Here is a 12,796-nt window from a genome sequence, read left to right on the forward strand (position 1 = left end):
GGGGGGGGTGGGCGCGAAAATCAGAAAATCAGAAAATCAGAAAATCACTTTTCGCTTCTCGGATTTGTCCGCTAGCCCGCTAATGGCCTCAGTACCCTTGCCGTTTCATTTCCGATTAGTGATCAGTAGAAGAGCATCGAGATCACTTTCACTTGGCTCAATCGCGTTGCATGTTGCCTGTCCATGATTGGGCGAGAAATTGTGCTGATTCGCCAATCCAGGCCTGGGAGGGATCGAATCACATGACCTGATATGACGTGGACATACAATGCAATACTCGAATTCTGCGATGGAAAGTGGTGCAAAAGCGGAAATGTTTAAGTTCGTTGAATCTCCAAGGCTCTGTCTGCAACTTCACAGCGATGGCACAGAACCTACTCGTAGGTCTTTTGACCACCATCTATACTCCGCCTGCAAGCTGTCTCCGTGTGGCTACCTCTGCAGGCCCTCCCTTTAGCACCAGCTAGTCGCTCTTTGTTGGCCATTTCGGGTCACATGAGACACCGGCTCTCAACTGTTACCCCGAGGGTGCAGCGACAATCATCTTCACTACAACTTATTACTGGTCACCTGCCATATGTCCAAAGGGTCACAGATGAAGAACCTATCTCTTTGTCCGTACCTTGGACTTCCTATTATCACTGGCCAGGAGGATGTCTCGACCTTCCGGTTTGCACCCGGCTCCCTCCTTCCCCAAAGAAATATATTGCTAATCGTTCTAGCGCTAGCACTGCATGTGCCTTTACAGGTCTTGGTGATTTTGTGGCAGCCTCCCTATGTTGCCCGTTGTAAGTGAAGCAAGATTCTTCCCCGGAAGCCTTGCCATGACGGAGGCTTTAGAGAATTTGACTGTGCATACGCGAACTGGCCACACGTTTGCTCTAGTGTAGCTACAACCCCTTTTACCAATGTTTGGGAGTTGATGAGCGACACCGGGACCCTGCCTGCCGATTATAGTTCTCTCCTTACACTCAGTCTTCTTCTCTCAAGCAAAGCCCTTACCCGAACACATAAGTGAACATCGGATAAACAAAACCCCAAGTCATACTTCTCAAGTCAAACAGAAGCTCTACTTCTATATCCATCCATCTCATCTCCCAATGTGCCATCCTTCAGCCGAAGCACAACAGGCAGGGAGGTCGTCGAAGCCTTGGCAGATCGTGTCACCGGCACGACATGTAGCCTCCTTTCCTCTCCTCGTTTTGAGCTTTCCAAACCATATGAGCAGTCCTCACAACTGGACCTAGCGTGAAGTCCATCGGAGCAGAGACAACACTCTCCCTTGCCAACGGAAATTCCGCTCAAGTCATCCTCGCTCGGCGCAATGAATCCAAAATCCGTCCCGTGATCGAGCAAATCAAAGCCTTGAACCCCAACATCAAAGTCACGTTCCTCCAGCTTGACCTCGCAGACCAAGCTTCAATCCGCGAAGCTGCTTCAGGGATCAATACCAGTGTTGAAAAGATCGATTATTTGATCAACTGTGCTGGTGTGATGGCCATTCCGACCTTCGAGACGACCAAAGATGGCATTGAAATGCAATTTGGTTTGAACCATATCGGCCACTTTCTCTTCATTAAATTGATCATCGGGGAGATTCTTGGGGCTGGAAAGAGTGCGAGAGTTATCAACGTCCCGAGCATAGGGTTTGAACACGATGTTGTGAGGTACGAGGATTGGAACTTCCAGGTATGCCAAGACTAAACACGCACCCACGTACTTCGACCGATGGGAAACAGAATGGAAAAGACTACCACACATGGGGTGCTTATGCTCAGTCAAAGACGGTAAATGTGCTGTTATCTGCTGTCTTGGCTGAAAAGTTGAAGAACAAGGGGATTCAATCGTACCCTGTTCATCCTGGAGGTAGGGCGTCTCTGCAAGCTGAAGATCTATCATTGCACAATGCTGACTCGGAACCACAGTGATTCTCGAATCAAATTTGTCCACTCATGTTACCCCAGAAATGTGGAACAGCGCTTTTGAGTGGGCAAATAGAAACAACAAAGGTGACGAGCAGGTTCCGGTTGCAATGGAAACCCCGAAGACTGTTCAAGAGGGATGCTCCACTTCTTTGGTTGCAGCTCTTGGCCCTTCCATTGAAGGCACGATGATTATCCCTCCAAAATCGTTCGGGAAGATGCTAATGATGCCAGAATCAGGCGGGGGATTCCTCCAGGATTGTGCTGTTCGTCCGATTGGGAAGGCTCATGCTGAGAAGAAGGAGAATATTGACAAATTGTGGGCCTTGAGTGAGAAATTGGTGGGACAGAAGTTTGATCTCTGAGGGGTAATCAGGGATGCGAATGGAGGAATGTTAGTTGTTGAACAACCTTGCTCTCTTTCCTAAGAGTTTGCTTGTGAGCGTTTAGTTGTTACAATATGATTTGAGAAATTGATGAAGTAAAAAACACCTTTGGGCTAGGCAAGGATTTGCAATCGAACGCTTGTCAAGAACAGAATGTGTTGCTACACTTGTAGCGTGATGAATGGATAAGGAAACCTGCTTCTAAGGAGAAACTATCCTCGGAACGAGGTGACCAGGGACCTGCGTACTGCAAATGTCAAAATATAACTCGGAATCTCAAGAAGGTTCGGTGCAGATTCGTAAGAGTCTCCCTCACATTTGAATTAACTACAGAGATCTCCATATTGCGCCTGCCACCGGGGTATCCTTATTATCAAGTACATCATCATTCATACTCTTGATCCATTCCGCTTCCATGCTCATAGCATCTCTCTCAATCTGAGCCATAACATTCAACTCCGTCAGCATTCCGCTCACCAAACTCCGACACCCATCGACCACAACCGCCAAGCTTGAGCCGGAGTCAAGCGTGCCCAGGTTTTTGAGATGATCCCTCCATGACTCCAATTTCCGAGCCAAAACCAGACAGTCATCCTTCCACCCAGCATCAAGTCCCTCCAGGAACACCACCTCGTCATCTTCCAACCCTTCATTGTGGGCCCTTGCCTCCAATATCTCCCGACACCCAGTAAGCCACCTCTCAAATCTCCTCACGACTCTCCCATATTTCCCGCTGGAATCCCCTAAAATCCACACACCACTGGTCACCTCGTCGAGTACCTGTATCTTCTCCTCGAGGCCCCACCCCGGCGTCCCAAGGTCTTTCCATCTCTTCAGCGCTGCTGCATTGATTTTGCCTGTTTCCTCGATTTCTAATTGCACTAAGAGTTCATTCCTGTCAACCACTGATTGGAATCTCGCTCCCAGTTTCCTCTTTGCACTGGCTCTCCACTCTCTATCTATCTGGGCGGCATCCTTATGTAGTAAGTGCAATTGCAAAAGCTCGTTCTGTAGTTTTGCTGTCTCTGCAGAGATTGCGATATTTGAGGGTAACTTGCTCGGAGACGGAGGTACGAGGAACGCAGCCGGATGAGGCTTCGGGGCGAGACTTTTTGCGGGGGAGAAATGTTGTTGGAGAGTAGAGAAAGTAGGTCTTCTCAATTGTGGCTCTGATGGTTGGGCTTCGTCCGCGCCATTTCTTGTTGGAGGTCGGAGAGCAGTGGAGGAGGTCAAGAGTGTGGAGGAAGACTTTGTACGTGAATGTCCGGGGCCTTTCGTACTAGCTGAAAGGGTACTGGCAGACACATTGCGGAGATGGCGAGACTGTGTGAGCGGAGGTCTTGACCGATCTTTCTTCACTGGTTCTGAATCTGTTGGAGGAACGGGATTTGGACGGCGACCTGAAGTCGACCTTTGTAAACCACCGGTCGTAGGCTTGCTTATGTTTGCTCGAGGAGGAGGAGGAGGGCGCATCGAGGCATTGCTGATCACACTGCCAGTAGAACTTGGGGGTCGCGAGATGGTGGTGCTTCGCGTTGGAGGTTTGGGCAGTCGACTTGGCGATTGGCCTGTCCTCTCTGCCCGCGAGACTTTATTGCTTTCATTAAGTTCAAGGGCAGTCCGTTCGTATCTGCTCCCGACCTCTGCCGGTTTGCGAAGAGATCGCGTCCTCGACGGAAGAGCTGACATGTTAAGTAGTGAAGTTGTTTTGTTGACAATCGAGGTCAGTTGAGCACAGGCCCTTTCTGCCGATTCCGCGTCTCCAGGTCTCCACGTGTTCAGGGGGTAAGTGTTGAGTTGCGAAGCCAGCCAAACGACACCCGATATTTTCACCCAGAAAAGACCCTTTTCTATGGCATAAATCGATTGATATGATATACACCAGCATTCTACAACTTATTTTTGGGATGCATGATTCACCCTGCCACAGAAGGAATCCTTCCGCGCCTCCCAAAAACGTGGCCCCTGTGAAGATCCACACGTTTGGACGATGGAGATGCATCAAGCAACCGTCAGTTTCGTCACTGCTCATACCTCCTGACTTGGAGTCTTGGACATCGATCGCATCTCCATCTTTTACGAGCTCATACGGCGCTTGGCTGCTCTGGTACGACTGCCGGCGAGTCCACGTCGCGTTCAGGCAGGCCTTGCGATTGTTGGTTCACGGCGTGTATTACTTTCCCCTTTTGTAATTTTGTTTTCTTACGTGCCTGCAAAACCACTCTGTGCGTAACTGGTGCCGGGTTAGCAAGAGCAGAGCGAACAAATTAGCTCGCAGACTTCAGATGCATGAATATCTTTCGACAGGGTGCCAGGTGTCGGAAGGCTGTGATTTGATGTGCGGGCTGGCCCAAAGCCTCAGCTGTTTCAGTAAGACGTGGGACCCCAACTCACATTTTCTTTTAAACCTCTAAAATGGTCTGCAATTGCTCTGGCCCTGGCGACCACCGAGTCCATAGAGAATTCCAAAGCACTCTGCAGGGACCGCAAAGTATCTCTTAAGAGTCCTTCCGCCGGTCCACCATGGAGACATCGTCGATTTTCCAAAGTACGCCTGGCAGAGGCCGGTCAAGATTCTCGAAGATGTTGCCACAACGCCCTGAAGAGAAATCACTGAGCATGGAAAAGAAGACGGGTCCATCATTGTTACAGTCAGCTCTTCCTCCACTGCCAGAGGGGGAGGCCAAGAAGCCCATATCGATACCTCGTCGGCCCGTTGGATCCCAATCCAGCCATGCGAAAGCTCCTTCGATAGCGAGTGTCTCTTCAGTCTACTCTGACAGTCCAGGGCTGTCGAGGAGTTTGTCAAATGGCAGTAGTCACAACACACTCGATTCACTGACTGGTGTTGACTCAACACCACCTTTACCTTCAAAAGGCAATCAAAGAAGTCACACCATGCCATCGAGCCCCACCATTCTGTCTAGTCCTATATCAAGCCTACGCTCCTCGCCATCACGACCCGAAATTTGGAAACGTCGATCTGTGAGGAGTGAAAAGAGCCTCAGTTTTCCGGAGTTAAAGTTGGACAGGAGCAACGGATCTACCGCGAGCCCACCAAGAAGGCAGGAGCAACCAGCACGAGCTCAAATACCACGAAGCCTTGCCGGTCGAAAGCCAATTCCTGCTCGTCCTGCACCGCCGCAACCAGACTTGATGGGAAACAAGCTGGCAAAGCTGAAGAACAAGAATCTGGGAGGGTCATCCGAAGAGACCAGCAGCGATGAAGCCCCGAATCCATACACTTCCTTCAAGCGGCTGCCGACTCCAGAATATCTAAAGACGGACAATACACAGCCTTTGACACCGCAGGTCGTGTCTCCAGTATCGCCAGTCACTCCTCCCGGAGAACAAGCCCCCGAAGTCCCTCTGAAATCAGACGCAAGACCAAATGTCGCGTCCGTCCTCCTGGAATCTACGAACCGACCGAACCTTCTCTCTACACACTCTCGAGAACCCAGTGAGACCCTCACAATCACCTCCGAACCTCCTGTCATGAGATCACCGCAACCGAAGAAAGCTTTCGCAGCGAAAATCCTCACTCCACAGCCATCACCAGACAAAGCTTCACCACTCTCTCCACCTTCTCCCCTATCTCCCCCAGCGGGGCTTGGCATAAATTTCCCTACATTACCGGCGTGTGCTGGGAAAGGGACTGTCATGCCGGGGCTGCCACTGAGTACTCTACATTTCGACTGCTACCAGTCACACAAGTTTATGAAGAGCTCGAGGAATACGTTGTGCCCGATAGCGTGCATGATCTGCCAGAAAAAGGATGCGGAGATGAGGTGGAAGTGCACGTGGTGTTGTCTAAGTGCTTGTGGGTCTTGTATGCAGATGCTATCTTCGATACCAGGGAAGGATTTAAGAGTTTGTCTGGGACGAATTGGGAAATTAGAAAAAGAGCTGGCTCCAGGGCAATAGAAGGGATGGTATTGGGATGGCGTTACTCGTGTCTGATGGGTGCTATTTTGCACATAAGGGACGGAAAGGGAAACCTGACCTCTGGGATGATTCATGATGATGGATAAACTTGTAGATACGGATCTGGATGGTTTGAACCAAACTCGCTAGTTTCAGGGCACCCTTCGGCTTAAATATGAGTTTCAAGCCTCCTATTATTCTACTATGCCAAGTCCAACATCATTCCTCGTTAGTCTCCTGCCATTCCCATTAAGCCGACGCTAGCAGCAGCATTTGAGAAATGGAATATTATCAAAGAAATCGGGGATCTCAAACCACAGGATTCTCAGGAGTTTATTTCTTCACATGTAGGAAAAGACCTGAAACCGAAATTCAAAGAGATATCTCTGATATGCGAGTCCTGTCCTGATGAATCTTGGGACTTCTGTCCGACAAATTCCCGCCCGCAATGGCGCTGAAATGACCGCATCCTTTTTAAACACCGTCTCGCAGCAAACTCCGATGAAAATAGCCTCAAAACGTCAATGAACATCCTCCCAAATAGTCTAATCTAGAAATCAAAGGCTGCCTCTCCGAGGAAAGCTCACTTCTTCCACAGCAGCGGTATCAGTGAACCAGCTGCATCTCTCGCCAGCACCCTCATTGACCAAAGCACAGGGTAAACCAGCGCCTTCCTCAAAGATCTTCTTCAAAATCTCCTTCTTTCCACTGCCTGTAGCTACAAATGCGATCTTGACTCCGTGTGTAACAACCGGGAGCGTGAGCGTAATTCTCTTTGGGGGCGGCTTCGGCGAGTCCTCAATCGGCGCAACCCAAGCAGCTGTCTCTCTCAGCAGCTCATGTCCAGGGAACAAACTGCAGGTATGTCCATCAGGTCCACATCCCAAGAGCAGTAAATCGAAGATAGGCAGCTTGACACTGTCCCTCTGCGCAAAGCTCTTAACTAGAAGCTGCTCATATTGATCCGCGAGCTCTTGAGTATCATCCAAGTGTGCAACATCGATAGGGTGAACGAGCGGCTTGCCCATCTCCTCCGGGATCTTGTCCAAGAGCTCCGTCTTGAGGAGGCCGTAATTCGAGTCTTCGTGGTCGAGAGGCACGGCTCGCTCGTCGGCGAAGAATATCTCCCACTTGTCGAACTTGACGGTGTCTTCTGCGGAGCTAGGGGGCACGAGGAGAGCGTGCGCGAGCGTCTTCGGCAGCGAGCCGCCGGACACTGCTACCTTGAAGGAGTCATGACGGTGGAGGCCGGCTGTTTGGCAGCTGATGATGTAGGCTCTGAGGGTGGTGGCAAGCGCATCCACAGAGGGGAATGCGAAGAGGTTTGGCTGTCTTGCCATCTTGATGAGCAGCAGTCCGCAGATCAAAGTGGTTGGTGAGGAGTGTGGCTGGTGCGGTGGTGCGGTGGTGCGGTGGTGGGCTCCGTTCCGCTATCGATAGCTGCTGGGTGTTGGTTTATCTCCAACTCACTTCACGAGAGTGAGCCAGTGGTTGGCGCGGGGAGGTCAATGGCAACGAAGGAGGGTTTCATGGAACGAAGGGGTCAGAAGGAGAGGCGACGTCGCACCTCGAAATGCAGGTAGGTGACTTGGGTGAGGTTATGGAGTTCACAGATGGTCGTGGTCGAGGTCGAGGTCGTGGGGCGGAACCGAAATTTGGACGGGTCAACAGTGGAAGCAATGATGACGCTGAGCGCGATAAGAGAAGTCGATAGAAGTTTAGAACCCAGGCTGTCTCGGGGTTAGTTCCTCGCTCCTGACTCCTCGCTCCTCGCAACGGCCGCGCAGCGTCTCCCGTACTTGTAGTGTTCCGGCTGCGCACTGTCGCTGCGATGGCTGTTCCGTACGGATAAGGCGCAACGATCGCGATCACCTTGGACGAGAGACGGGACGAGACGAGACGAGACGAGATGAGACGAGTCCGTCTGGAATCTCTGGATGCGCTCCCAAGTGGGGCGCAAACGATCTGTTGACGCTTCGGAGATGGTGTTCAATATCTGGGACAAAGGACAAGGGCCGCAAGGTAACACGACGCAATCGCGGATCCCGAGTTGCAACCCATAGCCCACTCGTTCTTTCCAGGGTGTCCAATCTCCAGCCACCAGAGCTTTGTTCTGCAGCTGCAAGGCTGAGCGGCGAGCGCCCTGAGGCGGAGGTGGGCTGGGCTGGGCTGGGGAAGAAGCATGTTTCGCGAAACTTGCAGGCAAGCCGATCCACACTGATTTCACGCATGAGGCATTTTAGCGAAAAGCTTTTGTATGAGGTTTTACTGGCAGCATCTGAGCATCCCGACAATTGGCACACAGGAATCGATCCGCACACAGTCTGAGTCCTGTATGATTTATGATTTATCCTATCTCCAGAGCTGCGGTCATGTCCGATTACACAGTATACAGCATTTTTATGGGCGGTGAGGTGAGCAGCGCTGGCTGCAGCAGGGTTACTACTGGACCTCAAAACGCAACACCCATTACTTCCTGGGAATTTGTGAAATAGCATGTGATTCAGTGTGACTTGCTGCCAAATGCTCATCGTCTAGGTACCATATAATTTAGAAAGGACATTTCCCGCGGCAACTGGAATCGCTTCCTGTTGCCCCTACACTCTGGCAATCGCGCCTCCAACTGCAGTTGTTGAAACAACCATTAGAACACTCTTTATAATCGGTGCTTTCACCATATTCATATTTGTCGAGTTGTAGTGATGCGCCGTGCCTCTCCCCCTCACAAATAATGGTCGTAGCGCTATTGTCTGGCGTTCCTTTGCTATCTAGACAATGACAAAACTGATAGTGATTGCATGCAGAAGCGAGAGATGCTCTCAGAGCAAGAAGTAGAAATGGTATTGCCTTCATAGCAAATAGATTCGACCACAATTTCAATCCTTAAAATTTATTAATATATTAAAGAGCTATTAAGAACATATATACTTACTAATAATAAATAGTTCTTACTTATAAGAGCTTCTAAAAAGCCAGAGAATATTTTGTTATTTTAATAAAGCCAAGTTTAAAATAGCTTTATAAAGAAGTAAACTCTATATATATTATATAAAAGCTATTTATTAAACTAAAGAAATACTAGCTATATACTAAGTCACGTGTAATGGCACTACGTAACTAGTATTATATAATAGAAAGTATAATATAAAATTTTAATATAATTTCCTTTATAATATATATATTTATTTAAAATATAAATAAATACAAGATTAAATTTAATAACTTAATTAAAGTAATACTTATATAAGATTATATTTTCTAATTAGAGCTAGTACTTATATATATTTAGTAAAATACTAAAATATATATAAAAAGGCATATAAACTTTTAAAAATAAGTATTAATTAATTTCTTATAAAAGATAATTCTTAAAATTAGTATAATATATTAAATTAAGCTAGTTTTATATTATTTATTATAAAATTAATATATCTAGTTATATTTAAATAGCTAGAATATAATTAAATAATTATATATATATATATAATAATTAGTTATATTTTATTATATATTTTATTATTTTACTTTAGTTTAATTATTTATAATACTTTATTATTATATATTTTATATCTTTATTTTATTTTATATTTATAAAGAAAATAAATATTTTAAATAATAATAAAAATATAAGAAAAGAAAATATAATATATAAGTTATAAATTAAAAATTTACTTAATTTTTTAATTCTTATAACTTTTTAAAATTAAATATATTTTAATATTTTAATAACTTTATTATAATTCTTATTATTAATATATTAATTTTAGTTATATTCTTTTATATTAGCTTAATATATTATTATATATTTATAACTTAATATATATTAATTTTTATAAATTAAATAATAAATATAACTAGTAATAAAAGAAAAAAAGAGCTAGTTATTTATAATAGCTAATATTATATAGTTAGTTTTAGTTAAAGAAATTAGTTTTAGCTTAGGTTCCAAGCTATAATTTAAATTAAGCTCGGGTTTTAAAGCTTAATATTTTAGTAATCTTAGCTATATCTACTTATTTACTATTATATCTTATTTCTTTTCTTTTAGCTTTAGATTCTTAAGATATTAGAATTATTAATCTTTATATCTTATTTTATTATTTTATTTCTATTATTATATTATTATATATATTTATTAGTATTTAATTATATTATAATTAATCTTTCTTTTTATAAGATATTTATTAGTAAGTAATAAGATAATAAAATAAATTAGTAAATTATAAAACTATAGTATTAAATTTAATATAAAACTAATTTCTATTTCTTTTATAAGATTTAGGAAAGCCTTTTCTAAATAGAAAACTCCGATAATATATATATAATTAGTAATTTATAAGCCTAATATATATAATATAAATAGTAATTAGTTATAATATTAAAGGGCTATTAATTTCTCTAATTAATATCTATAATATCCGAGATTTATTATATATTCTTAAGTTATATATAATCCTATATATATTATAATTATATTTCTTTTTTAGAATCTTATTTCTAAGATCTATTAACCTATTCTAGTAAAATAATTATTTATTTATTTATTTAATTAAAATAAACTTCTAGTATTTTAAGAAATAGTTTTACTAATATAATCTAGATAATAGATATAAAAATCGTCTAATTAGATTAGGACTAAATAAGTAAAAAAGAAAAGTAATTATATTTCAGATATAGGAACTAGTTAGTAATTGCGATTTTATTTAGAATTTGAGTATTCTAATTAGCTTAATTCAAAATATTAAGGTATTATTTTATAAAATTAATATTATTTATTAGATTTTATATTAAAATAATCGAAATAACTATATAAAAAGAATTTAATAAAATATTTTTAAGGTCCTAAAGATTATTTATAGACTTTTAGGAATATATATTAATTAGTTATACTAATTTCTAATTAGAACTAATATAAAAACTAATAATTAATTCAGATAATTCTTTATTTCTATAAAAGAATCTCTTTATATTACTATATACTTTTTTTTAATAATTATATATATATAATAACTTTTTCTATTATTATTTTCTAGTCTTTTCTTTTATTTTTTTCTAAGTCTTTTCTAATTATTTTTAATTAATTTCATAATATTTTCTTCTAGCTTTATTATTTATTTATATAATAATAAATATAAAAATAATCTTATAGCTTCTTTTCTTATTACTAGTAAATATTTGAAATATTTCAAGTATTTATTTACTAATTTCTTTACTTTATATACTATAGTATCTAGTAAAAAGAATTATAATTATTATAATAAAAGTTCTAAATCTTATATATTAGTAAGTTCTTTAGCTTTAATATTTATTAAAGCTAATATAATTTTAGATTCCTTATTACTTATTAGAAGTTTACTAGTTCTAGAAAAATACTATTATAACTTTTAAGAAATTTCTTAAAATATATCCTAAATAATATTATATTAATAAAAATAATACTATTAATTAGGTTTTTAAAAACTAAAAAGAAACTAATAAGCTTTAGAATTCTTTTTTCTATTTTAATAAGGCAAATAATAATATTATTTAAATTAGTATTCTAAAAATAAGTTTTTTCTAATATATTTAGATATTTACTAATTTCTTTAAAAAATACTATAAAGTTTATTTTTAAAATATTAATCTTATTATTAAGATTATTACTAAAATTTCTAAATAATTTATTATTAGTATTTTAAATACTAATAATATAATATTTATAATTATTTAGGACTTAATTTTAGAAATTCGAGTTTTTTATAAAATATATATAATTATTATAAGTTCCTTATTTATTTCTTTTAATATTCTTAATATTAATATTATTATAATATAATTATATTCTATTAAAAAATAAGCGGATTTTAGAAAGTATTAGCTAATTCTTTACTAAATCCTAAATAAAGCTAGTATTTAGTATTCTTATTTTAGGAATTAGAAATTAGAAATTATTTATTTAAAATATTTATAACTAGTTTACTTATAATAAATCTTTCTTAATTCTAAACCTTTTTCTAATAATTTAAATATAATTCTTATAAGCTTTAATAAAAACCTAGAAAACCTTTATAAGTAAAAAAACCTAGAGAAAAAATATTTCTATTATTATTTCGGGTTTTTTTTTTAGCTATTTAAATTTTTCTTTTTCTTTTAAATAGTTTTTTTCTTAGTAATTTAGAATTTTTTTTAATCTTAAAAAATTATTAAAAAGTAATTTCAGATTTCAAACTATAGTTTTAGTTATATAATTTTAGAAGTTCCTTAAAATTTTTAAGATTAGAAAAAGCAAATAACTAAATATTATAATTTTTAGACTAGGCTTTTTATTTAATTAAATATTATTACTTCTTACTTCTATTATTTTATTAATAATTAATAATAGTTTCTATTTTTTATTCTTATTTTTTATTATTATTTATTAATTCCGGAAGTTTTCTAAAGAAATATAAATATAATTTCTAATTCTTTTTTATTATATACTTTTTTAAAAAAGAAATATAAAAAGTTAAATATAAATAATTATATATATTTAATAGTTCTAATTTATATATTAAATTACTAATATATTTAAGAATTCTAAATAAA

At 39.9% G+C, this 12,796-nt stretch overlaps 5 protein-coding genes across 5 annotated transcripts; 2 read left to right on the forward strand and 3 right to left on the reverse strand.

Annotated features, from left to right (window-relative positions):
• Positions 1 to 734: 734 nt before the first annotated feature.
• K444DRAFT_639540 (NAD(P)-binding protein) lies at positions 735 to 2,391 on the forward strand (the record flags this gene model as incomplete). The annotated part of the gene is made up of 6 exons (XM_024884392.1): positions 735 to 748; positions 1,117 to 1,178; positions 1,229 to 1,689; positions 1,740 to 1,866; positions 1,926 to 2,130; positions 2,373 to 2,391. The coding sequence occupies 6 exons, from the start codon at positions 735 to 737 to the stop codon at positions 2,389 to 2,391; spliced, it is 888 nt and encodes a 295-aa protein (XP_024743242.1).
• Positions 2,392 to 2,588: 197 nt separating this feature from the next.
• Positions 2,589 to 4,066, reverse strand: K444DRAFT_606612 (uncharacterized protein). The gene has a single exon (XM_024879027.1). The coding sequence runs from the start codon at positions 3,995 to 3,997 to the stop codon at positions 2,636 to 2,638; it is 1,362 nt and encodes a 453-aa protein (XP_024743243.1). The 5' UTR covers positions 3,998 to 4,066; the 3' UTR covers positions 2,589 to 2,635.
• A 765-nt stretch (positions 4,067 to 4,831) lies between these two features.
• K444DRAFT_623855 (uncharacterized protein) lies at positions 4,832 to 6,232 on the forward strand (the record flags this gene model as incomplete). The annotated part of the gene is made up of 1 exon (XM_024882329.1): positions 4,832 to 6,232. One exon carries the CDS (start codon positions 4,832 to 4,834, stop codon positions 6,230 to 6,232), a length of 1,401 nt encoding a protein of 466 aa, XP_024743244.1.
• Positions 6,233 to 6,789: 557 nt separating this feature from the next.
• K444DRAFT_517051 (nagb/rpia/CoA transferase-like protein) lies at positions 6,790 to 7,572 on the reverse strand (the record flags this gene model as incomplete). The annotated part of the gene is made up of 1 exon (XM_024873738.1): positions 6,790 to 7,572. One exon carries the CDS (start codon positions 7,570 to 7,572, stop codon positions 6,790 to 6,792), a length of 783 nt encoding a protein of 260 aa, XP_024743245.1.
• Positions 7,573 to 7,836: 264 nt separating this feature from the next.
• K444DRAFT_113842 (uncharacterized protein) lies at positions 7,837 to 9,024 on the reverse strand. Its single transcript, XM_024870343.1, has one exon. The coding sequence runs from the start codon at positions 8,761 to 8,763 to the stop codon at positions 8,101 to 8,103; it is 663 nt and encodes a 220-aa protein (XP_024743246.1). The 5' UTR covers positions 8,764 to 9,024; the 3' UTR covers positions 7,837 to 8,100.
• Positions 9,025 to 12,796: the final 3,772 nt, after the last annotated feature.

The sequence above is a fragment of the Hyaloscypha bicolor genome, assembly GCF_002865645.1.
Source record: "Hyaloscypha bicolor E unplaced genomic scaffold K444scaffold_13, whole genome shotgun sequence".
In the NCBI taxonomy this organism is placed as follows: domain Eukaryota; kingdom Fungi; phylum Ascomycota; class Leotiomycetes; order Helotiales; family Hyaloscyphaceae; genus Hyaloscypha; species Hyaloscypha bicolor.